This window comes from Eublepharis macularius, chromosome 4 (assembly GCF_028583425.1).
Source record: "Eublepharis macularius isolate TG4126 chromosome 4, MPM_Emac_v1.0, whole genome shotgun sequence".
Classification (NCBI taxonomy): domain Eukaryota; kingdom Metazoa; phylum Chordata; class Lepidosauria; order Squamata; family Eublepharidae; genus Eublepharis; species Eublepharis macularius.
Window position 1 is genome coordinate 42,105,195 of NC_072793.1, and position 27,504 is coordinate 42,132,698.

The 27,504-nt window shown below is 43.2% G+C and overlaps 1 protein-coding gene across 1 annotated transcript; it reads left to right on the top strand.

Moving 5' to 3' along the window:
* Positions 1 to 538: 538 nt before the first annotated feature.
* LOC129329334 (bMERB domain-containing protein 1-like) lies at positions 539 to 27,120 on the top strand. Its single transcript, XM_054978849.1, has 6 exons — positions 539 to 638; positions 6,497 to 6,617; positions 17,305 to 17,378; positions 18,696 to 18,810; positions 21,988 to 22,061; positions 27,002 to 27,120. Exons 1-6 carry the CDS (start codon positions 560 to 562, stop codon positions 27,118 to 27,120), a joined length of 582 nt encoding a protein of 193 aa, XP_054834824.1. The 5' UTR covers positions 539 to 559.
* Positions 27,121 to 27,504: the final 384 nt, after the last annotated feature.

Consider the following 27,504-nt stretch of genomic DNA (forward strand, 5'->3'; position numbering starts at 1 on the left):
GCGTTTCTTAGGACGGTGCTCTGCAGATTTCCACTTTGCGAGAGGGGTCAGTTTGAAAAGGACCGCAGACGCGAATTTACTCAGAAAGGGCAAATAAATGTCGTTTCAGGCTATTTAGCAGGGTCGTGCCGAGAGCGAGAGGGGGGGAATGCGCGCTAAGTTCGGGAGGAAATGCAGAGCAACCGGTGGCCGAAGCCCACCAGACCCCGGAGGAGCACAGAAAGCCTCGGCGCGGGAAAGGAGAACGAGGGGCGGCTACTTCCACTAGAGGGCGCCCCACTCGCCTCCCGCAGCCTCGGATTCTCTTCCCTCTCTCGGCAGCTGTGCAAAAGCATCTCGGCGTGGAAGCGGCGGGCGGCAGCTGCTGCCTGGCGGGTACCAAGCTCGGCTTCCCTCCGCTCCTTAGTGTAGTGATTGCTCTTGGAAAGGATGGGCGCTGGCTTCCCTGCAACGTGGGCTCCTTAGAACCGCCCCCTGCTGCCCAGGGAATTCGGAGCATTAAAACAATCAAAAGCAGCAGCAGCAGCAGCAGCTCTAAGACCCAAGCAAGGGGGCGAGGATGGAAAAGGAGAGCAACGCGCCCCCCCACTATGGATCCCTGGAGACAACCAAGTGGAAAGCCGCAGATGCAGGCAAAGGTGAGATACTTACAACATCTGGGGAGCAACTGGGACCAACCAGCTCCTTGTCCTCTGTCTCCCCCCGCCCTCCCCTTGCCCCGGGACTCAGAGCGGCGGGAGGAGGTTATGTTTGTGTATCAATGTGCCTGCATATGAACTGCATACTCTTTTCCTGCCACAGTGGTCTTCTGTCTGCTTTTAAAGTTTCCCTGTGGCGGAATGGTCAATCCCTCCTCCTCCCTCACCCCTATGAGAACAGCAGGGGCTTCCTGTCCCCCCCCCCCCGCCCATATAGCTCACCGGCAGTGCAAAGTGAGCAGGGTTGTTTTCCCTAGTGATGGCACAGGGAGAAGCAAGCGGAGTTTCCGAGTAGGCAAAGCTGGCTGGGAACCAAAAAGCTCCAGTCCCTGCTGCTCATTCACAAAAAAAGCATCTGGCGGGATTCTCTGCTGGGCACACGGAACTGGCAACGCTCCTGCGTCTTGGGGAATGTCTGTGAATGGATCACTACTATGGGTGCTACTATAGTAGTGTCTGTATATGGATTGAGGGGAATAAAGAAATGAGATATGCTATGGGCGTCCTTGGAGGGAAATCACATATTTTAATATTCCCCAGGTAAGGTAGCATTCCCAGGATCAAGCTGGGGTGGGGGCGTTAATTGGTGCCCATAACTGGCTTCATTTATTTACTGATAGTATAGTTAAGAACACTTCCTTGTGTGTGCACCTGGCAAAGATTTACTACTTCTCTGGTCAGCTAAATACCACCCATTCTAGATCCCTGCTTTTGTGAATGGCACAACCTGATAAGCAGTGAGAGAGTTCTAACAATAGCTGCCATGGAGCAAATGGAAAACTTCCTGTTCCTGATTGGCAGCAAGACCTGGAGAATGACACCTTTTCTTTCCTCTGCCTCCACCTCCACTACTTTAGAGTGGCAGTGGACCTTGAAAGTGCAGAGCCATTGTTCAGACCCTGAGTACAGAGTGGGTGAGTGGTTAAAAGCAGCAGCAGGGGACCACGCCGTTGGGGTTCTCTTCCGCAATACATCCCTTTCCTTGCTATTTTTTTTTAAAATTAAACTTCGTATTTAGTTTGCTAGATCAATACATAGTCAGGAAGATGGCACTCTTTAAAGGGCCATGACACTCCATTTTTCTGAGCAAGTGTAGCATTCTGCTTGTAGGTCATCTTAGCAACAACAAAAAAAGCATTTAGAAATTACTGCTTTAGCTTTAAAAAGGCTGTGATTGCTTTCCACAGGTAGCATGGATGCATTTGTGTGTGTGTGTGTGTGGGGGGGCTTGTATGAACCACATCTAGTTGGATGCTTTTAAACTGCATCCATTTCAGTAGGCCTAAAAAGTCTTCCAGAGCTCTTGGCGTCTCACAAAATTTGGGACCAGAATCAACCACTTGGGTATTGCTCACCGTTGGGGGGGCCTTAGCCAGTGTGCAACAGGGACAGCTGCTCTGGTCCCTCTGCTTCGGGGGTCTTAGACTACTCATAGCTGCACCTTCTCAAAGCACAAGCTCCTGCAACTACTTGGAGCTGCCCTGTCTGGGGCTCAGGCAGCTGACCTCATGGCAGTAGCGGCCCCTGTCCAAGGGCCACTCCTTGCTTGGCCCCAGTGGGTGTGGCAGTGATTCTGTGGCCCCCATCCTAGACTTATTCCCAGAATCACTAAAACCACCCCTCCTCACCATCAACTAAGCCACCCAGGACAGGACGGTTCATCCTTGATTGTGATACTAGGCACTTATCCTGCAGCTGAATTCATCTGAAGCCCTATAGAGGGTGTTTTGGACTTTCATTCTCTTCATTGGTGGCAGTCATTTCCTAGGCACTGATCAAAGCCGCGTTTAGCTCAAACACCTGCTGTTTCCTCGGATCTGACTCACTGGCACAGGCCCTGTTGGGAGGTCATTTGGCTCCAGTAATGTAGTATTGATCTTGTTGCTTGGCTGTGCCAGTACGTGCAAATTTAGCATAGCTGGCCTTCGTTCATAGAAAGATGGTGTAGTAGTAAGCTTGCCCTTCTGTTTGGAGAAACTATATCCCACAGGCCTGGTTCCAGTTAGTGCAGAACATGCAGCCAAGTAATCTGATTGTGGAGAGGAGAAGAGAGAAAGAGGAATGATGATAGTCTAATATTCAGCCATAGGTGGGTCCAGTTTCTCTCACTAGCTAGTATTATAATTGCTGGTTAAATTTACATGCAATTAATGGCAAGGGCTGCCAACACCGTGGGGAAAAAAGTGCCCTTTCCCTTTAACATGTGGAAATGGGCAGGTGAAGCATGGCACAGAGCTAAATGACATCACCTCATAAATGATATCCCGTTAAGCCTCTGTTAAAGGGACAGGACACTTTTTCTACAGGCTGTTGGCAGCTCTATCCTGGGACACACCAGGGCTTCGTAATGGCTCATTCTACCCTTTATGAGCTTCTTAATTATTTTTGGAGCCTTTATTTCCATTTGTTCTTTGTTGGAGGTGGGAAGGCAATGTCTTCCACTAAGACATTCCTGCTATGGGAAAATGACAGACCAGCCATAACTTCCATTCCTCAATCTGGGCTCTTTAAACCTGCTAATAGAAGGCAAAGGTGGAGGAAGCTAGAAGGAAGCTCTGTGACAAAGTACCTTTGCCAAATGAGCACTTTCCCCACTCTACAGTATGTGACTGGAAGAAGCATGACTGTACAACTTTGGATCAGTGACCTGCCTGTTCCCAATGTACTGTTAGTCACTGTTGGATTGCTGTATATGTATGTCCAATATATAAAGATAGACCTCCTCTGGCTGCTCAGAAAAATGGAGCCTCATTGCATCTTCAAGACTATGCTGCAATGAAATGTTTCAGAACAATGCTTTGGTAAACCTCAGTCTACATTGCCAGGTCTAGTATGTACTGTCCATTGCTCTAAGTATGTTCCCAGTATGTAATTTCTGCAGCATTTAACATGTCATGTTACGGGTTATGCTTTGTTTTAGTTGGTTTCAGATCTGTTTTCAGATTTCTGCATTCCAAAAATCTATTGCAGTGTTTATTGGGTATTTCATCCCTATTAATTTATATTGCCTCATACTGTGTAATCTGCCTTGAGTCTCAGTGAGAAAGACAGACTGTAAGTGGCATACATAAAGTGTGAAACTGCCCCATTTCTTATCTCTTTTGTGGATTTTCTCCACGATTTTGTTTTACATTTTGTTCTTCAGTATTCTTCCTGATCTGGCACCTCCTGAGGAAGGATCACTGTTGATTCATACTGTTGATTCTAGAAACATGGGAAGTTTTGCATTATTATCTCCGAGTGCCTTCATCAGCCACCACTGCTCTAGTTTATTGTGTGTGTGCGGAGGGGGAGGGGTTATATCTTAATATTTCTTATTTTGATCCCTTTGGAGGCGTGTTGCTCCTCTAAGGAATATAGACAGTAACACTACTAAAGCTTTTATTTTAATTCACATCCCATTCCTTACATATCACCAAATTGTAGTAGCTTTATTTTATGTATTGCTTGTGCAATATGAATCAGGATCCCGTTCTAAGTCTTTACGCAGTGGCTGAAATCCACTGTGGTCCTGCAGATAGTCTTGCTGTTGATCATGCATTCACAATCTCAGCTCAGTGGTGACTGGCAGTTGGAGGCCCTTCCTCAGTCTCTCCCTTCTCCTGTCTCTAGAAAAGAGGCGTCTCAGCAGGCCTTTCGACACGATATAAGTGGTGCTGTATCACTTTAATTTGCCAGGAAAGTTTCTGGTTGGCTACTGCCCTGGAGAACCACTAGAAGCCAGGAACAAAGCAAGCCTGCCCCCCCACCCCGTTGTTGTCATTGTCATATCCTGGTTTCAATGCTGAATTGGAATGAGGCTCCCACAGGAATGAACCTGATACAGTGGGGGCAACAAAATCCCCCTCCCCCAAGGGAATGCAGTTAAGAGATACCGCCTTTCAATGGAGCAAGAGACGATTGTGTATTTCTGAACTGTGTCTTTGTGTTTGCTAAAATTTAAGCTGCCCTTGAAAAAGCATTGTGAAACAGACAGGGGGGCTAGCAGTCTGTTGGGTGGAGCTTGTAGCAGTGGCGTCCCCTGGGCTGGAGTTACCTGTAAGAGAAGAGTTTACAGCAATACTTACCCAGGTTGATGTTGGACTCTGCCATTAGCATTCCTTGGTTGATGTATAACAGGCAGAGCATAGCTTGACGTCTCCAAAGGCAGAACTGCATACAGAGATTGGATATTGTGTGGTTGTGATACTGACTGGAAATTATTTATTGTACCATTTGTATCATTCATGCTTGAAGTTGCACTTTTGCACGGTTGCACTTTTCTATGCACTTATATGAATATAGGAATTTTGTATAAGAACTGATAGTATCTGTTGACTGCATTTCCACGGGCGGGGGGCGGGGGAGGGGTTTGTTGCCCAGGCTGTATCATATCCTGGTTTCAAGCCAAGCACTCCCTGTGGCACTGCCAGTCCTACAGGGGCCACCAACTCATCTTGCTCCACGGCTGTTTGCTCCAATCTCCTTTTGCAACACAGTAAAACCATCTACAGATGCCAATAAAAGTATCCACTTCAGCCAACCTCAAGAGCCTGAAAGAGGTATAAAATATAATGTGGTGAAAAATACAGACAAAGATAATAAAAATATGTCAGTCAGAACATGGGATAAAAGCTTGGGTGAACCAAAAGAGAGTAAATTAGGTGCCAGGTGAGCCTCAAAGGTAAGGGCATTCCAAAGGTGAGGAGCTACCACTGAAAAAGCCCTGTTCCCGATCACCACCTACCCCACCTCTGCAGGTGTACTGGTTTGCAGGCTCAAATGTCAGGCAAGGCAGTGGCATTTAGTCCAAGTCAGAATTCTATAAGTTAGGCAAGGCAGGGTCAGTGACTTATTCGCTATCGTACACCTTGCATCCATGCCTAACAGCATCTCTCAGCCGGTTTCATAGCCACATGCCTAAGGGCCATGCTTCCAGCCTGCTGCCCAGAAGGAATCCTGCAGCTATTCATCTCCATCATCAGTAAGCAGCTGGCATCGGGCCAGGAGGCATGCACTTTGCCATCTTGCCTGTAGCTCTGTTCTCAGCTTCTGCCTGTGGCACTCTAAGGGTGTAGGTGATACCGGAGGGCTGGGAATGGCTAACTAAGTTTCACCTAAGTTGAATTAGGGCTGGAAGGGCTCTGCACCAGCTGTTGTTGTGAATCCTGACCAGCCTGCAGCTCGTTTTCCTGCTGGTCGGCTTCTGTTGACTCAGGGCTGGCTACACGGGGTTCCTCTTCTTTTGAGGAGTCTCTGTTATTGCTGAGCCCTGGCTGACTCATGATAGCAGGGTTGAGATCTCAACTGGTGGACTGGACACCAAGGAGACCACAGCTCTAAAGCCCTTAATGATAAGATTTAGCACTTTGAATTGTGCTCAGGCTCAAGCAGCCAAGAAAGAGTAAAAAAAAAGTCTAAAATTACTGCCACTCTCTTGACAACTGAAGACACGTTGCAAAAGAGACATAAAGAGATAACTAGAGAAATGGCAGTGGAAGATTGTCTTCCCCAGGGGAGTTTGAAGGGAAAGGTTGAGGAGCTCCTGCCTTTCACTTAACTCTCTAGCTATAAGGAATAGGCCACAGAATTTCCTGTTCACTCTGCAATATTCTCTCTCTATTACATGCTGCTGAGAATTGACAACTTAGTCTTGGATCCAGCTGTGCAGGGATAAATTTGAAACAACTTCAGCAGAATCACTGAGGCAATCTCTAACCGATGCCTGAGATCCACTGACTCAAGGCACTATATACCAGTCTGGTATTCTTTTCTTTCTCCCATCCTTTCGCCTAACAGTTCTTTCTTGTTGCTTTTAGAGGATGAAATAGTGTCCATGGCTGACTCCACAACCACCATTGATGACATCGAAGGGGAGCTGTTCAAAATTGAGAGGATCCGTGAAGTCCTGGTGAGGCGGGAGTCAGAGCTCAGATACATGTGAGTTGGGAGCTAAGGAAACAAGGGTGCGTGTTGGAGAGCTGAGCAAGATATGAAGTCTCATTTCATCTCTAGTCTCGTTTCATCCTAGTCTGTGAAACTGCAAGAGAGAGAGAGCTGTTCTCTCAGATAGCATACGGCAGCTCCTTAGATCAATTCAGGTCTGCAGTCACAACCTGTCACCATAAAGGAATTTTCGGACTACAAACAAAAAAAGCTCCCTCAAACTGATGAGAGCCTCCAATGTGTAGCCGGGGGGACTGAGTGAACACAGTTTGTGTGGGGTAACAGCAAGGCATCCCAACATGAATTCAAGGAGCATGGAGGACTGGAGTTGCCCTTCCAGACCTCTACAGGTTCACCCAAACCTCTCCAGGGAGCCTACATGCATACAAGCTGCTTTAAAGTGGACTTCCTACATGGGCTGTGTCTCTGCATTTTTCCCAGGGTACAGATTCTGCAAATAGAAACTACAGTGTGGACATGCATAGCCTCTATGTAAAAATGTATAGCGGTCCAGGAGAGTGAGAGGAGGAATGATTCCCTGCTCATCCTCCATTATCCATAAAATGTAGTAGACTGGGTAGATGACAATATATAGCTATGAAAATACTTGCCAGTTGATTCTTCTGAAATACTTATTTTCCTTTCTTCTTGCACTGGGCAGTGTTTTATCATTAAGGACAAATGAGGTCCCTGGGGAGGTCTGGATTGAGACCCTGCAGCTCTTCCTGACCATTCATAAATGGCTCCCGCTTATCATTTCTGCTTTTACCATTTATCTTCACACTCACACAAAAGTCAAGGTCATTAAAATGTGAAAATCATTTATAAATGATAGCGACTTTCACTTAATGGCTGTCCATGTGAGAAGCTTCAACAGTTCTATCAAGTGGAGATGGAGGTATGAAAACTGGCAGGTATTTAGCTTCAGAAAGTCCGTGATCTTGTGTCAGGGGAAAGGCAAGCAATGTAATTAAATGTGTGACAAATACGTGTTTTGGTGGTTGTGGGTTTTCTGGCGACCATGGCAATACAGCCCGGAAAACCCACAACAACCATTGTTCTCCGGCCGTGAAAGCCTTCGACAAAATATGTGTTTTATTCTCCTAGCCAGAGGCAGAAGAAGAACTATGAAAACAGGTGGCATTAACCTCAGCTCATTTACCATGGCATTGTACTATGTACATATGTGAAGTCACAGAATGACACCAGTTCATACTTCCTCCCCCCTTGCTTATATCTGGCTGGGATGAGTGGAGGGAGCTGCTCTCTTGGGACTCTGGTTTTTTAACGTATTTAAATGGTTTAATTGTTTCATGATGTTGTAACCCGCCCTGAGCCTGCTTGTGGGGAGGGTGGGCTAGAAATCGAATTATCTTCTTCTTCTTCTTCATCATCATCATCATCATCGCCTGAGCTGAGATTTGGGTCTTCCTGTGAACAAAGTATGAATTGCGTTCCTGCTTCAAACCAAGGTCTTTCTAGGTCCACTTTTTTGTTTCAAGCAGTGGCTTTGAAAGCTCACAAATGATATGATGGCAATAGCCATTTGCTGCCAGTTCCTCCACAGTTTCCACAGCCTGTCACAATGCAAATTCATTGGGAGAATCTGAGTTCTAGAATTACAGGAGGGGGGAAAACTTCTCAGTATCTATCTACTTTCTCCACCTCCTTCATAACATAATAACATTGCAGTATAATATTCCCTTTTAGTCACCTTTCTCTGTAAACTAACAGATCTCAACCTCTTTAGCATTTGCTCCTAGGGAAGATGCTCCAAATTCCTGATCATGTCATTCTTTCTGTGCTCTTTCTGAGGCAGGATGTGTAGCTCTGTACACAGCCTTCTAAATGTGGCCTCGCCAGAGGTTTGTGTAGTGGCATGATGATACTTGCTCATTTATTTCCAATCCCTTTCCTAGCAATCCTAATAACGAGATTACCTTTTTAAACTGCAGCAGCACTGAATTAATTGTGCAATATGTGAAGAAGTGTCTCTTCCGGCCTGTCCAAGCCTGTTGAAATTGCAGGCTTTCAGTGATGTTAAATCAACTTGACCAGTCACATCTCTGAAAGGATTATACTATATTACTAGGTAGCATGGCTCTAATTCTGCATTAAAGCCTCCAGTACAAGGCTGCTGAAATAAAGTATGGAGTCCAAAGCCTACATAATGATGACTTGCAGGGCAGCCCTTCACTAGTAGCCTGATAGAAAGGAGTAACCACAAGGGAGGGGCAGTCAGATTTAAAAAGCACAAGCTGATCTGACATATGAGGATTGATACAATCATTTTCTAGGCATGTCAATGAGTGATATACTATATGCTATAAAGAGAATACGGAAAGCTCCACAAACTAACCTTGCTCCCCCAAGATGATCTGCCAAAGTCTGTTCATGCATATGATGTCTCCCAATATTTGTAATGCAGAGATTGCCAGTCTGTGCCAAATGTACTGCAGATCAAGAATGACTCAGCTAAGAATAGCTGATATGATCCAGTTCTGCTTCTTGCCCCCATGCCATGCGAAGAATGATCATTGTCAGAGGCTATTAGAGATGTAGATGAAAGGGTTGTCCCTTTTGTGTTCTTCTAAGAGTAAGCATGACTCATTGAGTATACTTTTAACAAAATATGGTCTCCTTCCAAGAGACTCTTGTCAAAGGCTCTATATTTTTGCTCTAAGTTGCAAAGCATGCACTCGGGCTCAGTTGAAGGGAAGTGATATAATAATCCCAGTGATACATCTGGCGGCCTTTGTGCAGCATAATTCTAGTTTCTGCCCAGACCAAAATATGTTTTGGAGCAATAACAGATCCTAAATCCTAGCATATTTATTTGTTTGTTTATACATATACATATACATATACATATACATATACATATACATATACATATACATATACATATACATATACATATACATATACATATACATATACATCACCTTTCCTTTTGGCTTAAGGAGGCTTAGGGTATTGCTCGGCTATTAGAGAAGAAATGTCACCAAATAGGTGACATACCTATACTTGCAGTGAACTACAAAGTATGGATCTCATTACTTTTGCTTGTATGTTAATTTGAAATTAATAATATGAGGTCATTACTGAAGCTAATACTAGCCTGCATCTACAGAAAGACTTCTCATGCGCTGGTTTTCCCTGGCTTTTTCTCTCTCGGCTCTGCAGCGAGAGCTGACTTTGAATGCAGTAGGAAAGAAGTTTCTATAGTTCTGACTTCCATGCTAGGCAAAATCCTCTTTGTTTTATTTCCTCCAAACTGAATTACTTCTTGGCTAAAGCACCTGAGCTCAGAAGCTGAGGCCCTGCAACACAGAAGACAGCTCTGCCAAAGACAGGTACTCGGTGTACAGACAGTAGATGCCAAACAAAACTTTTTTGGTAGAAAAAGCAGAGGAGGCACGAGGTGGCAAAACTGTCATTCCAATCAAAGATCTCTTCCATTCCTGAACCTTAAATTTTTAACCAGTGCTGTCTCTTTCTGGGGCTTGAAGTAGATCATAGTAGGTATCATTTCAGCAGATCATGGGAAGTATCACTTCAGCCACTTTCTTAACAGTACTCCATTCCAGCCCATAACAACTTACTTTCACCCCAATTTCTGGCAATGTGAAACTTAACACAAGAGATCAGTGTAATTCCTGTTCTGTTCTTGTTCATGGCAATGGAGAAATGTCAGATGTTTTGAGCCAGAAAACCAACTTAATTGTAGCATAAGCTTTCGAGATCCACACCTGTCTTCGTCAGAGACTGTAGCTCTCAAAAGCTTATGCTACAATTAAGTTGGTTAGTCTTAAAGGTGCTACTGGACTTTTTGCTATTTTGCTACTGCAGACTAACATGGCTAATTCCTCTGGATCTGTGAGTCAGAAAAGGCTCTGGTTGAGCTGTCATCCAAGACAACTGGTGGTCTGTTGATTTAATGGGACTCTCTTTTTAAAATTTCCCTTGATAGTACCACCTATTCCCATTTTGAACCTGGAGCTACAGAATGTTACATTTCTTTTAAAAGGGATCTGTAGTAAATAACTGGCTAGGCTGGGCAAGGGAGGGAGGGTGGGCAGCTTTGGCATTCATTTGAATGGCTTTTCCTATCCATATTCTGGCACAAAACAGAGCTTGAAGTTTTGGTTGGTTGGTTGGTTTTGCTGAAGAACTGATTGGAGTAGGGATAGCATGTGGAGAAACAAGAGACTGGTTTTTCGATTCAATAAATACAGCCTGTGGCCTCAAAAGAGAACTGCTTGGTAGCAACTTTCAGTGGTTTGCATTCCTGTAGGTGTTGTCTACCATGCAGCTCCTTGGTTTCTCTATTGCTTTTAATTCAAAGGTTCAGGTTGGAACGGATGAAGACATAGAAAAGGCCTTTCCTGAATCTGTCTGAGGCTGTCTACCCCACACTAGTTAAAAGTTCTGGCATCTCCTAAGTAAACAAATTTGTGGGCTGGTGTCTGCTCCCTCTGAAGTTGTTATTGACAATAGCTGAGACTTCCACCAGATTATTATTGTTGTTCAGTGTAGAGACTTGTTAGTTGTTAATTGCCTTTTTCTTCTGAGTATGTCTTAAACAGATTTGACATCTAATAAGTTCTCCCACACAGCCACCCACACGGGTAACTCTTGATTGACCCCATGTGAGTCTCCCTTCTGACACATGCATCCCTTTCAAAGCAGCTTAGCCCAGGATTGTCCTCCCACCTGAGGAAAATATGCAGCAATATATCTCCTCACTCATCAGACTGAACTTTTCCAAAGACAGGAAATTTCTTTTATTCATACTCTTCTATAAATAACTTTGCTCTTGCAATAAATGTATAGTTGAGTTGTAACATGAGGGCATCAGCTTCTTTCTCAAACAATATTTTGCTGTTAGTGGCTCAGGCAGCAGCATCTAAGTGCCTCCATGGAAAAATAAATGGTGCCATATTGTCATTATAAAAAGCGGATAATTTAATTATTCTACACCAGTGCCCACTAAAGACATTTGTTGCTTGCACCTGAGCTGCCTGCCCCCTCCTCCAAGTGTTTGATCATGACTAGAGGTGAGCACAAACTGAAATATGAACCGAAGTTTGTCATGAAATGGGCTGTTTTTGGGAACCGACGGTTTGTTGGAGGGCTTTTCTGATGAACCACAATGAACTATGATGATTTTTAGACCAGTTCATTTGGTTCGTTTTTCAGTTCGTCATTGCAGACAGCCTGGTGCCAATCAATCAGTTTCCTAGGCAACAGGGGGCGGGTTTTCTGCAGACCTTTTGCTGCTCTGGAAGTGATGTATTCACAAACCAAATGAACTGGTTCCTGAACTGGACAATTTCATGCTGGTTCATGGTTCATGAAACGCAATGAACCATGAACCTCAATGAACCTTCAAATTTTCGGTTCATGTCTGCCTCTAATCATGACCTGTACACACACACTCACCGTTACCTCAGTTACCGTGCAAAGCAGCTAATCCTCATTGCTTCCTCACTTTCACAGCCCCCTTTAAAGAAAACACACCAAGCCACGTATGTCTTGTTGGGTTTCTTGAACAAACTCACAAAATTCCTCCCTCACATGACAGTTTGGTGATATAATTTGAGTTGCCTACATAAGCCAAAGCAACCAAAATGATGGTCAAACTCTTTGCATAAAATCTTGAACCCTTTTCTTCTAACGATTAATTATTTAAACTTTAGTCAGCAAATAACACCCTCTTAAAAGGAGACTTGTATAACAGTAACTTTTAAATTAGAGAGGGAACCATCTTCTTGTAGTTCATATAGGCCTTTTAAATCAAGAATTTAAATTATAGACATCTATGACAGCAGATAGCCTTAAAAGGATAATTCCATATTAGGGTTTGTAGCGGGTAGATCTTAGTTTTTATTATTATTAAGAAATAAGTTTATTTAGTTGACTTAGAACTGAATCAAAATGAAAGTTTATGGGTGTGGGGGATTTTTTACATTCCAAAAAGGCATTTGATTTTGTTAATTGAAATTACTTCTGACATGTTTTAGGCTGTTTTTTTAAAAATTGTCTCTAGTGTTTTAATAATGTTTCCAGTTATATTTTTATTTTGAAAAACAGAATAATAGTAAGAGGGATACAGAAAGAAAAAATGGATTGTATACCATAATTGCATAAATCAAAGATATATAACGGAATATATAAAACACAAAGTATTTCTCCCTATCATCACATTTCTTAAGACACTTTCTATGAAATACAAGGATACTTATATTAAAATACATTTATATTGAACATTTTAATTACAAACTTAATAACTAAACTATTTTACTGATAATTATTCTTAGTTATTCTTAATTTTCAGCTAGATGATCAAAAAATGTTTTCCATTTTTCCTGAAATTCTAGGATTGGCCTATTACATACATAAGATGTTAATTTTGCCATTGGATGCATATTCATATAACTTATTCGTCCATTCTGCCAAATCGGGACAACATTCTGCCTTCCATTTTGCTGCATTTTCTATTCTTGATGCTGTCACCATATATTTAAATAGTTCGCTATGTATTTTTATAGTATTATTTGGTAAAACATTTAATAACATATTTCTAGGGTTCAGTACAAAGTGAAACGTTTTATCTTTTATATTTCTTCATATGTTTCTATCCAATATTTCCTTGCTTTCTTGCATGACCACTACATGTGATAAAACATTGTATCCATATTTTGACATTTCCAACACTTCCAACTATAATTATTATTAGCTTTTGCAATTCCTTAGGTGTAACATACCATCTGAAGAACATTTTATACCAATTCTGCCTTAATATTTGACATTTTGTAAATTTGGTTTCTTTAGTCCATAAATTTCCCCACTGGCTCATGCGTATATTTTCTCTGAAGTTTTGCATCAATTTATCATACAGTTTTTCACTTGTTCTGATTCTGTGGCATATTGCAATAAGATTTTATATCCTTTTCCTAATAGTTGTTTTGAATATCCAATAACGAGGTATCTTCTTTGGCTAGTTGATCTTTTTAAGTTGATCTTTTTAAGTTTAGACACCATTTGATAATACATCAGCCATTAAATATTTTTCTTTGAGCTTGAATTTCTTGTTTTTATTTTTCCTTGTTTATTCATCATATTTTCATAATTTATATGTTCTAGACTGTTTTAATTTATGACAGTAGCCCTATGCTCATGATCTCTCCACAACTCATGGAGAGAAAGAACAGGCATATAGCATCTGAAAAAACGAGCTCTGACTCTCAAAAGCTTGTGATGGAGTTAATGTCCGTCTTTAAGGTCCAACTGGACTTTTGTTTTATTTTGGTGTGATAGACTAACATTGGCTACTCCTGCGGAATGAGTACCCTGGCACCACCTCCTGCCTCCATGTACTTGCCAGCTCATCAGCAATGTTCCTCCACATGGAGAAAATGTGCATGCCGACACTCCTTTCCTGTGTTCAGGGATGGTACTTTCTGAACATCCCAGAGTCCCCTGGGATGGTGGCTCTGCTTCCCTTTCTACTGTTTCTTCCATTTGGAGCTTCTCCAAAACAGTAACGCTGAGAGCGCCAGAACTTTATTTGAGTCTGTTTAGAAAGACGGTTCACAAACAGAGGTGCAAAGAGATATCTCAAGACTCTGCTCTGGTAAGAATGAGAGCTCATGACAGAAACTGCCTCACCTTATTGCTACAATCTCTGCTACTGCAACCTAGCCAGCAGCTATAAGACTAATGAGCTAATAAGTGAAATAGCCTTTGAGTTCAACAGATGCATTAGAATAAGAGTCTTTCCACAAGCAAAAAATAACAATGCGTTTTATTCTGGAATATGTCATTTATCAACATGGTTAGTATAGTATAAAAAGCAGATGCATTTTTTAGAAATTGTGCACATTTTAGCCAATGTAGGCTTTACTTTCCAATAAAATAGTTTTTCAAAGTGTTGAAAATAGTGTTATAAGTTCAAGATGATGTCACAATGCCTCAAAGACCTTAAATCAGACATTGTGCCAGGTCAGCCATATTCCCAGTCAGAGGACAGAACCATGGACAGTTCCCCAGCAACTTCTAAGAATATGATAAAATAACTCATAATGAAATTTTTAAATAGTAGTATGCTTGTCAATTGGGGTGTGTGTGTCCAGAAGCACAAAATATTGTCTTGGATCTGCTACAGCAGGACTTAGAGCAGGATGAGTATCCAACAGATGCTCATAGCACTTGTACAGCCATGCCCCCTAAAACATTTGCAATCACAACGAACGTTAGTTTGGAGCAAGGGAGAGTAATGGAGAACAACATTGTCACAGGAAAGATGTTTGCATTCTATGCACCAGCAGAGTAACAACTATGAAATTACTGAATTAATAAAGATATTGATTGCAAAAGCCCTTAGATAGTATCAATGAAATGCCCAGGGAGTATCCAGTGAGGAGTGGGGGAGGAGACACAACAATGCAGACTGACAGGCATTTATCACTTCAAAATAACTGCTTGGTTTGCAAGGCTATTTCCAGAAGTCAGTTTTATTCCCAAACTCTAGACTGGGTCCATGGGCTGCCAGTTGACCATCTCTATATTATAGAAAAGAATTCTGGAATACAGTTCATAATGCAGAATCTGATCCCTCCTGGGAAATTCCTGCAAAAAAAGAAGTTATGTTTCTAATCTTGAAGGCTACAAAACGGAGTGGGACAGGGAATGGTGCAGACCCTCTATTACCATGAGCATAGTGGCTATCAAATATTTAGGAATAAAATGTTACTTTCAGTCAACATCACAGCTTTTTAACAATGGACTGTGCTATGCTACATGGATTAATTAGCATACATAAAGACTGGAGAGAAATAAAAAATTCTAGAAAGCAGCATTTGCCAAGGAAGTTATATAATATAATACGATTAGATGCAATTCTGATATATCTAGTCCATGTGCATTACACACTGAGTTCTTGTTTTATTTGCAGAGATTATGCTATAGCAGATACTAGGGAAAAAACAACACAACCACACACAAACAGCTAATCCAAATGCAGTCCAGCAAACCACAAATGTAGTTAATGTCCTCTGCACTTACTATCAAACCCCACAACATTTGGCCCAACGTGTCTTGATGATGTGTGGCACTGGACATTGTTGTAGGCATGCTTAGACTCTGACCTCTTATCTTGTGACGGAACAGAAGTTATGCTGTATTACAAAAGGAACACTATATCCCTGATACTCACCTGAGGCTATGTTTACATGCAATTTCTTGGACACCAAGTATAATCCCATTTCATATAATCCACAGGGTTTGCTGGTCATAAAATAGAATTTAGCACCACCAGGGGCTAACAATACATCTGTGCTCCCATCGGCCTTGTGTCTGGATTGTATTTCTAGTCATCAATATCCCCCAAACTGGATTTGCAGCTAGAGTTACCGATAGCTTCCCTGGAGCTTGTGCCTACCTGGAAATTGATTCTCAACAGCACTACAGCTGGTATGAAAAGTATCCCCTGAACTTTTACAAGTTTAGTCCTCACCCAGGTGAATTAAGTATCTTAATGTAGCCTAATCCTCTGCACTATTTCCATGCTTCAACTGGGATGCTGACAACTTTGAGAAAACACTGTGATTGACATTGGAACTTTGCTTGTTTGCAACATCTGCTTAGTGCCAAGTTGAGCATGTCATAAAACTGCCTTGACACTTTACTCGCAATTCAAAATAAACAGCACTTTGAGTAGCTTTGCATCTGTGCATGGCAGCTGAATGGGTACTCACATCCACTCACATTTACTGGCTTGATTGGATACTAGATGTCCCAGGGTCATCATTAGGTATGGGCGGGAAATGCACCATTTAAAGTCAACTACATTATGGCTTAGGTGCTGCTTTGGAAGTCAGGCAGGCAGGTGGAATGGGCAAGACTGGAACATTATAGAGGCAAAGCATCCCCCACTTTCCATCCCAGCAGGATCAAGACAACCAGCTGATGGTCAAATTTCCAAGATTCTCCTCCGGTGCTAGAACATAGTCTGCTGCAAAGCTGTATAGTTTAGCTTTAAGTGGGTAGCAGCTGTACTCTCATAGGATTCCTCTGTTGACCAAGGGAAATTAAATGACTGCTTATTTATAGAAAGACACTCTTTTGAATTATTCACCCAGCAGCTCATCTGATGGATAAACAATTAGAGAAGCAAGAGAACAATCCTAAGGAGATATTGTTGAAGGCTTTCATGGCCGGAGAACGATGGCTGTTGTGGATTTTCCAGGCTGTATCGCTGTGGTCTTGGCATTGTAGTTCCTGACGTTTCGCCAGCAGCTGTGACTGGCATCTTCATAGGTGTAGCACCGAAAGACAGAGATCTCTCTATGTCAGAAAATCCACAACAACAATCCTAAGGAGGTCTACACAGAAGCAAGTCCCATTTTATTCTAGAGAACTTACTCTCAGGACAGTGTTCTTAGGGATGCAACCCAAAATTGGTTGAATCCCATTCATTAGACCTTGCTGGAATCCTGCTTTTTTATTTTAAAAACATGTTTATTGTGCCAATAGTACTTTCATTGCACAACAATCTCTTCTCCTATTTATTAAGGCACAATGCTTGAAAGCAAATTCCAGATCTGTAGCTCAAAAAGTGCTCAATTATCCTGCCTGTGTTGTCTCTTGTGCACACCCCCCCCACCCCCATTTATAGGATGGATGACATACAGCTGTGTAAGGAAATCAGCCGATTGAAAAAGGAGTTGCAGAAACTGATTGCAATGCCAGGTAAGGCCAATATTCATGGATACTGTTTTGGGGGATCAGCATGTAAGAACTTGCTCTTCTCTGGTCCATCCAAATTCAAATTTACCAATTCAATTCAACCTCGACAAAGACAAGAGTTTACCATTTTTGGAGTCACCTAGCAACAGTCACTTCCTGTCTCCAAATGCCAATAAACCAAGAAAGGGCTTAAAAGAAAAGTAAGAAAACCCTATTTCTGCATCAGAATGTTTGACCAGCTTGATAATCTTCATGTTCATGTTGACCAAAGACTATGAGAAAACCATGTTGTGGGTGGAAGCTTGAAATATAAGCCCAAGTGCAACAGATCTGGCTTAAACATATGCTGTAATTGTGACTATATATTATCACACACTCCTTATTTCTGTAATGTGGCTCCCACTTAAGAAGGATGCAGCCATCATTGAAAGCAAAAGCTTTGCAGTCAGCAAGGAGGTTTCCTTAGAGTAAATAAAGTTCAGAGCACGTTTAACCTATCTCACATGTACAAAGAGGTCAAAACTAAACCTTTCTGCATTAACAAGACAACGAAGCAGTCCTAATACCTGTTTTTCAAATGACATAGCATAGCAAATTGTGTCACATAAACAAATAAAGCTGGTTCTCACTAGCAGCAGCTCTCCAGGGTCTCAGGTAGAGGTCTTTTTATCACCTATTATCACAGCTCCTTTTAACTGGACATGCTGGGGACTGACCCCGGGCCCTTCTGTCTTAAGTGTAGTATCCACTGTCACTCTCAGTCCCTGCTAAGGGATAACGAACATTAGAACTGAAACTATAACTGAGAAAGATCATTATGAAAACAGAGTCATGCTGCTAAAGGAAACTATGAAGGCAGAGGCGGCAACGATTTATTAGGTGGTTGTCAGCAGACACACCTCCATCTGGAATGGATTGAGATTGGAAGTCACTATCTGGAAGTTCTGCATCCTGAACCACAGCCTTTTGTGTTCCTTGGCACTGGGTTTAAACTCCCCTTTTCTTTATGATTTCATTTAGCTTCAGTCCCCTTTCCTGGCATAGGATGGTGCCCCCAATATCGGTTTGCTTTCTCCAGTTCATGACAAAAACATTTAGTTACAACACACAGCCCCTTGCCATCTGCTTCCCTACACCATCACTGTTATGATGAACATCTGAAAAACTTGACTTTAAGACTGAAGGACCATTGTCCTTACGAATGGGGTTGAGGAAAGCTGTCCGCCATGGACAAACAGCAGCTCCAAAGTCGACCATTTGCACAGTCCTCATATTCGTGGTCCTCTGCCATGACCTATTATTTTATTTCCCCCTCTACAGAGAATAAAAAATCCAAAGATGACAAGCAGCAGGAGGAGGAGTTGGTACAACAGATTCACAAACTTGTTGAGACTCGGGATTTCCTTGTGGACGATGTGGAGTTTGAAAGGCTCAGGTACGCATGCCAAAAAACTGCTGGGCCAGTTTTCTGGAGTCAAGCAAGTGATGATTTTGGTGTTATTCACAGTTGTATCCAAACCTTTTCCAAAGGAGCTGAAGGCAGCATCCATGGGGGTAATCCTATTTTATGCTCAAAATAACCCTGTAAGGTAGGTTAGGCTGGCAAAGGGTGACTAGCCCAGTGTCACCTGGCCTGGTGAGCTTCACCGCCAAGCAAGGTTTTGATTGAGGGTCTCCTTTTTACTCACGACACCACACGGCCTGAGTATCAAAGCAGCTTGTTTTTTTAAAAAAAAAAATCTTTGATACAAAGACAGAATTTGTTTCCCTCACAATTAACGTCCAAACATCATTTTTAATCTGCATACTTTAGAATTTTATTATTATATGTAGGTAAGGAAGTATTTGGGCCTTTTCCAAGAGGCAGCAACAGGACATGGGATGAAAATGAGAATGGGTAGCGAAGAATAGGCAAGGCAAGGCAAGAACTCAAATCAGACCACAAGAGTTCCGACAGTGTCATTTATTGTGAGAGACATGCAGCTTTTGCAATGGTTTGGAGGAGCCTAGTCAAAAGGACAAGGAACAGGGATTAGGGCCACGAGTAGGCAAAAAGATACAGGGTAGACTCACCACCTTTTATGCATTCTGAAAGGGTACCTTTGTTTATTAATTTTATTGAGGAATTTTTTCTTCTCAGTGGGAACCCAGAGTAGATTAAACGGAAAAATCAAAGTGTTATGCGAAATGGGGGGGGGGGGCTCCTTGTGAGATGGGGGAATTAGCATTCAAGGAGATGCATGGAGGGGGCATAACTAGAATATCTCCACTAACATATACCAGGATTGTTCCTTTAGAGAACTCCCTGAGTGAACTAGGTGGGTGTTCAACAGGAATGGCTTTTATTAAAGAAGCAGTAAAGGCAAACACATAGAAAATCATACACAACTTACACAGAGGGCTAACTAGAAAATCATGGAGGAAGAGGGACAGAGGTTCAGGGTAGGGTGATATTTACCAGTCTAGGAGAAAGGGAGAGAGAAGACATGCGTAGAGTCAGCAGCATGAGCGGCCAGTGCTTTGCCGCAAGAAGGAGGCTCAGACACACATCTGATGGTGTGCATGTGGATCCAAGGAACACACACAGCACATGGCTGGGGGCAGCCTTAGAGCAAAACATATCCTGGGGCAGAACTATGTCTTCTGCTTCCGAAACAATAACCTGATGGCTTGTCTGGAGGTTAAACAATAAATTGGGAAAGGCTTGATTATACATATCTGGGAGGAATTATAGATGAGAAGGGTGCTTGATGTCCCATGACTGCGGGATGGGAAGGGCTTATCAGATATAGCCCTAATTTAGAAAGTGGGTGAGGAAAGGTATGGAAGGGTGTTGATGAGATCAAGCAGGAACTCTGAGAAGACCTCTTTGTTTAACTTAAGTGCTTCTCCAAGGCATGGAGGGGCAGTCTGATAAACCTTCTGGTAATTTTCCAACTCCAGCTAGGGTTGGCATCTGTTCTGCCTGGCCAGGCAGTGTACTTTGCTTAAGGCACATGAGGAAAAATGGGTTTATGATATTCCATATTCATAAACTGTCCTTTCAGTACGGAGAAGAGGTATGACTGCTAACAAAAGAGCACAATAAACTACATCTGCAGCTGGTCCTGGATCCACATACAGCTGGATCCACAAGGCCATAGGTTGAGAGCCATGGGCTAAGAAAGGAAATGTAAGACTTTCCTTGCTCTTCAGCTCACACCAAAAGGATGGCCTGGCCCAGGCTTAAATGCCTGCAACAGAAAGGGCAACAGAAACAGAAGCTCATCCTAGATGCAGCTAGCAGACACCCCCGCCAGAAATTCCCCTCCATTGCTAGAAGAGCCTCTGGCCCCTCACAGTCTTAAATACCTGCAGCATGACAACCTTTGTGGTACTCAAACTTTTTGAAGTGGGACCCACTTTTAAACTTACTGTCCCTTTTGGGACCTGATTAAAAAAATCAACTCCATGTTTCTTCCCCTCTTCTCAGATACAGAAATCTCTTATCAATTAACATTGAACCAGCTTATCTGTAACATTTATACATAAACTGAGCAAGAGACTGTATTTCATAGCTGTTTCACACACTATGTAGAGGAAAGCCCAAATTTGCCATCAAACCTCCATGACCAGAGCCTCCTCTCCCAACTCACTGTCTTCCCTCCTGGCCTCATGAACCACCCGCAAGAAAGACATGACCCACTTTTGGGTCCTCCTGACCCTCAGTCTGGGAACTATTGACCTAAACTAAATAAATAGCAACCAAGTGAACCAAAGAAGGGCAAGACAGCAGCTTGTTCTGTAGGAAGATTTGAAGAGTCTTCGGCTGTTTCCTGCCCTTGTCCCGCCTATTGTGTGTGTTTTCCTGAGTTATTCTGAAAATTCAGCATTCACACCCACTTAGGGTTGCCAGCCTCCAGGTAGTGGCTGGAGATCTCCCAGAATTACAACTGGTCTTCAGGCCACAGAGATCAGTTCACCTGGAGAAAATGGCTACTTTGGGGGGTGAACCCCATAGAATTATGCCATGCCAAGGTCCTTTCCCTCCCCAAACCTCACTTTCTCCAGGTTTCACTCCCCAGATCTCCAGGAATTTTCCAACTTGGAGCTGGCAACCCTACACACAAGTGCTTACCTTGCGCTTTGTGTTCACAGGCAGCCTCAGCAGTTCCTAGACAAAACAAGTTTGGAGGGGAGGTCGGGCTCTTTCATCACTGTTGCCCTCCTCCCTTTCATTATTTTTTTAGCTCTGCACATGCATGATTGCATGCTGAGCACTTGTGGGGAGGAGCTGGGCACCAGTCAGAGGGTTCCTTGGAGCTCTTTTGCCTTTCACATGCCAAGGAACTAAGAAAAAGTGCTCCATCAAGCTGTGCCAAAAAGAAAGACTAGAGAAAATGATTGGTAAACACCCTGTACCCTTTTTGCTAACTGAGATGTGTGGAGTGAAGTGGAAAAGCTGCCCATGTTCTGTGAGTATGCCGTCCCTTTAAGGAAGGGCCCTTAGTCAGGAGACCTGGATTCCAAGCCTTCAGTGTATCTGGAGACACCTTCACTTTCACAGCATGTAATGACAGCTTTTGATTCATGTCCCACTCACAGGACCATAACCATGCTCCTTCTTTCACAGAGAACGAGAAGAAGACAAGGAGATGGCTGAGTTTTTGAAGAACAAGTTCTCCAAAGCCTGCCTTCTGAAAACAAGTATTTATTACAAACTTATCTAAAATATTTCTATTCTGCTTATGTCTGTTGCTCACAGTGATTTACAATTATTGTATTTAGAAAACACTGTCACAATATGCATTAAAAATGCATAACTGCATAACATGCATAACTGCAATTACTTTAGTCAGATCAATAGTAGTTAAAATATGGCATTGTGTAGATCTTTTTTAAAAGAATAAACTTTTAAAACGGCAACAAAAAATAAGCCTGCTCCAGCCCTTTTGATGAACCAGGGTCACAGTCTAAAACATAGAATCATAGAGTTGGAAGGGGTCATACAGTATCTAGTCCAACCCCCTGCCCAGTGCAGGATCAGCCTAAGCATCTCTGACAAATATTCATCCAGCTTCTTCTTGAAAACTGCCAGTGAAGGGGAGCTCATCACCACCTCCCTAGGCAGCTGATTCCTCTTTTGAACTAATCTGACCATGAAAAAGTTCTTCCTAATATCCAGCCGGTACCTTTGTGCATGTAATTTAAGCCCATTGTTTCGGGTCCTACCCTCTGCTGCCAACTGGAACAGCTCCCTGCCCTCCACATAATAATAAGGCTGCCAGTACAGCAAAATCAGGGGAAATAAGCATGATTTTAAAATAAGGTCTCTCCCTGGCAGGCAAGTACTTACAAAGAAAACACCAGGTGAACTATGGGTGGGGAGGGGGCAAGTGTGGCACCAACACTGCACAGATGCCTCAGTAACTATCTGTCTTACCTCAGAAGGTCAGTAGATTCAGAGTTTGAATCTATTCCAGAATATGTCAATAGACAGGCAGGTTTGTAGGGGAAGAGGCCCAATTCAGTACTTATTTGAGTTATTTTATATGCAAAGAGCTGGGTAAACATGTCCCACTACTGAGAATTCAAAAGACTTTCAGCATGACCGGCTTCTGGTTTTTCACCACTCAAAACAATTCTGTTGGACATGTCTGAACAGTTGCAATGGAGGCAGAGAAACAATTCTATTTTGCTACGATCACCATCACAGAGTAGTCTCTCCAGCCTGCATTTGGTCATGTTCATTCTAAGACTGCCTCCAGTTTTGCTTTGCATGTTTCTCTGCTGCTTCGTAATGTACACCTCCCCTACCTCACTGCTCCCTTATACACTAGAATGCTACATGGGCTTGGTTTAGTGGTGTGTGTGTGTCGGAAGGATCATGTTAATTGCCCAAGTTGTTTTCTGTTCCAGAAACTAACCTGGAACAGAACTGCCCACCATGTCTTGTGGCAAAACTAAGAGCCATCTGGATCCATCAGTTTCAAAGCGTGGACCAACTAATGGAGTCCTCCATTCCTACTGAGGCATGGTACCCCCATTAGCACAAACCTTATTAGACAGGATCTGTCCATAACAAGAAAACCACCACCCCCAGAAGAGAATACGAGGGGCCATTGGTGGGGCCAGTGACCATTAGGGACAGTCCTAGAGGTGTCATCAACAACAACAGCAACAACAGTGCGCTTATATACCGCTCTTCTTGATAGAGCACCCAGAGCGGCGCACAAGGTCAATTTTATTATTATCCCCACAATACAGCTGGGGAGCCGGGGCTGAGAGGAGTGGCTTACCCAAGGCCACCTGCTGAGCTCATGGCAGTAGTGGGATTTAAACCAGCAGAGTGCCATTTCTCAGCCCAGCCACCTAACCACTATGCTACAGCATGCAGTTCTGTGCTGCCTCAGACAATGGGACCTTGACTGAAATCCTCCAAGACCAACCAATAGCTCAGTGGTCTCCAGCACTAAAGCGGAGACCACCTCCCATCACTTCTGAAAAGGCAACTTACAGTGCAGTGCAAACCAGGTATCTACTGTTTTATGTTGGACTGACCTGACATTTTGCAACAGGAAGTCTGAACAAATAGTGACATGGTGAGGAGGGTGACTCTGGCTGGAAGAAGATTGAGAAGAGGGGGAACCTCATAACTGTTTAACCTTTCTTCCTTTTATCAGGACAGAGATTATCGCCCACTACCATCTCTCTCAGGGACATGAGGCATCTTTTCAACTTCTTGGGGGGAGATGGATATAGACAAAGTTGTTATTCAAGTGACACAGGAAAATAACTAATTTATGCACTAAGTAAAGCTGTATAACTTAAGCAGCACTGATCAAATGTGCATAGTTTCTCTTTGTTTGCAATTTGATTCCACAGCTGTTACTCATTTGCATAAATTAATGCTATCTTTCTAATCATGGGAAGGCAAGAACACAAAAGCCCTGCTCCCAAACAACTGCTGAAAATTTTATTAAACCCATTTTTCAGGCTTCTGAGATTTCAGCACACACTGAAAAGTATGTGCGGTAGCTATAAATGCTAGCAGCTTGCTTTTTTTAAAAAAATGAAAACGAACCTTCTCAGGTAGCTGAGTGTCCTGTGATTTTTCTTGGCAATTGCAAAGAAGCAATTTGAATTCTCTGTCATCCAACCAGTCAGCACGCACGCATGCACGCGCACGCACACACACAAGGAAAAATGGGAAGTAATTTTATGTGACTGAATGGAAAGGAGACCCTGGTACTGCATGGCAGGCACCCCCAAACTCCTGTTCTGGGCACTGAACCGCACTCACTCCAGACTTCTTAGGCAGCAGGAAGGTGCCTGTTCATTTTAACTGTGACACTTTTCAGTCTCAGGGTCCATTCTGAGGTTCTACCTATGTGCAACAAGTGACTCCAGAGTCCAGACACAGGCTGAAATGAAATCTCTTTTAGTTTATTGGATACAGGTTACAGAGAATGTTAGCAAAGCATGAAGCATTTTTTAGGCAATAGGCACAATAAAACGAATATCACTTACTATCGCTAGCTAGACCTATCAGAGTAACAAACAGGGAGGAACCCTCAAGAAAGTGAACCAACCAGGAAATAAGAGGGCTAAACCAATGAAAAAATAGAATAGTATTTCAATGTGGAATACTCAAGCAATAAAGTGCATAAGAGTGCAATTTTGCTACAATAATTTCAAAGTGCAACATAGAAGGAACAGCGGTAGCCACGTAAGGTAGAGCTGACTAGTTGTATGATACAATTATTTTATTTTACAGTTCGGGTGTAATTGTTACCACGACTCCTGAGGAAGAAGGATCGAAACAAGCTATTGCTGGCATCTTGTAGAGTCGGGGGGGGGGGGGGCTTGTGCCCCTTGCTTTGCCTCTTTGCACCTGTGATTATAAGAAATATATAAGAACATTGTTAAAAATAAGTTTGTATAATAGTATCAGACATTGTACCACCCTAGGGTCCCATTTTGTAGCCCTTGTGTGGTTTTTCTTGATTGCACTCCTTCTGTGTACCCTATGGCTGCCGCTGTTCCTTCTATGTTGCACTTTGAAATTATTGTCGCAAAATTGCACTCTTATGCACTTTATTGCTTGAGTATTCCACATTGAATTACTATTCTATTTTTTCATTGGTTTAGCCCTCTTATTTCCTGGTTGGCAGACCTATCAGAGTAAGCACTTAAAAGCTTGCTATCTTAGCTTCTCTGACATAGCTTCTCGGCTGACAAGTTCTCACCATTAGATTTAGCAGAGGAGTCCATTTCCATGCCAAGCAAGTTAAGGCATCTTATTGGTAACAGGCATGGAAGCCATTTTCTCTCACACATGATGGTAATGGAATGATGCCTTGAGAAGGGGACAGTGTCCAGTAGAGAGCCATCTTTTCTGCCCTGCCGACATCATACTATCAGGCCAAGAGCCAATCAGGGCACACTTGGTTAATTGGCAATGCTAGTGGTGTGAAATTAAGGAGTAAGCTAGGAAGGGTGAAAGCCAGGCTTCTCAAGATCAGTTCCCTTGAAAACAGGCAGAGGCCCAGAGGGTTGGAAATTTACAGACCAGCACATTTTTTCGCAGCTAGGCCGGAGCCCAGCCTGCAAGAACTTACAGATGAATAAAAGTTCAGTGACATTGACCAAGATTTTAAGGGTTGAATAGGCTTGATCCTTACAATCACTTAACCAAAAGGTTCCTGAGATAGTTACAGTCATTTGTTATTTTTAAAGAAATGGCTTTGCAAATGGAGAAGCGCCAGTCTGTTTTTTTCTCAAGACCGTACCAAAAACTGACCGTTTCAATCAGGTCTGTGACTTTGCTTGGGAGTTCCCAGACTGCCTACAAGGCATAACCAGTCAGAGGCCTCCAGGGTCCTTGTCTTGATAATGGGCCTGTAGTGGACTCATTTTGCTGCCAGGTAGGGTTGCCAAGTCCCCTCACCCTCCAGGTGGGAGGCAAGAGACGCAGCACTCACCTTTGTCCCGGGCAGTGCAATGATTTCACTTCTGGGAAGTGATGTCATCATGCAGGCATCGTGCTGCCCCTGGGAACATTCCCACGCTCCACAGTGGGCCAATTTCAGCCTATTTGGGAGTGAATCGGGCCCATCTGGGACCTAAACTGGACCGCTGTGAAGTGCAGGAGCTCTCTAGGGCCCTCCCAGCAGCACTCCGCAGTGGGGCTGCTCTGGAGCGTGCCCTGGGATGCGTGTTCCTCACCTTTCCCACCCGCTGGCCAGGTAAGTAGTGTCAGGGGGCGGAGGAGGGGAGCAGGGAATCCCCTGCCTCCAGTGGGGGACTGGTAACCCTACTGCCAGGTCACACATTATGCGCTTAAATTGTACACCTAAAAATGTAAATTTGGATGAGTGTACTTATCAGAAAGCCAAGACTAGTAGCAGTTCACTGTTGAGCGTGCTTGGGTTGCTGCCCAAGCTTTCTGCCACATAATGTGGAAAATGGCCTTCAGAACAAACCTGAGTTAGTTATGCCTCAACTTCAAGGTGAGGTCCCTCAGCTCAAATTACAACATTACAAGGTGTACACATACACACCACATCCTAGGCTGATCCATCATTCACACTGGGGTCCTATCACAGCCACTGTTTCCATGACAATAATCAGTTCTTTCTCCACAGCTCCTGCAAAAGAAAAGAAGGTGATGTCAAGAGGACAGCAAACTTCTACCCCTTATGTAACAAAGACAGGCCTCACCCTCCTGAAAGAGTGCTGCGGCTTCACCTGCTCAGTCATGTAGAATGGGGCTGTTGCCCCCGTCTTCCCAACCCAAGATACGTTCACGGGGAAGCCCTGCCCCTCCCCAGTTAACTGGATCCATTCAAACCATAGCAGATTCACAAGCTTGTGGAGATGGATTTCCTGGTGGATGACGTGGAATTTGAAAGTAAGCATGGAGACTGTCACGAGCCCAAAGGCAAGACCACAGCGCTCATGTCTATATCTAGTCAACCTACACAATTCGGACCACAGTGGATCACAAGCAGAGAGCAGAAAAGAAAACTCAAAGACAGACTGACATTACTGCCTGTTCCACATCTGAATACCACAAGCAGATGGTCATCTATCCAGAGAGTATCTGCTAGCAGGCTACAGGATAATAAAACAAGGAAGGTTTGGTGGG

What these genes read in the sequence shown, in the direction of transcription:
- LOC129329334 (XM_054978849.1), top strand. Translation starts at nt 560, where the DNA reads ATGGAAAAGGAGAGCAACGCGCCCCCCCACTATGGATCCCTGGAGACA. An exon ending in AGCCGCAGATGCAGGCAAAG is followed by an intron (nt 639 to 6,496) that starts GTGAGATACTTA and finishes TGTTGCTTTTAG; the next exon opens with AGGATGAAATAGTGTCCATG. An exon ending in GAGTCAGAGCTCAGATACAT is followed by an intron (nt 6,618 to 17,304) that starts GTGAGTTGGGAG and finishes CCCCATTTATAG; the next exon opens with GATGGATGACATACAGCTGT.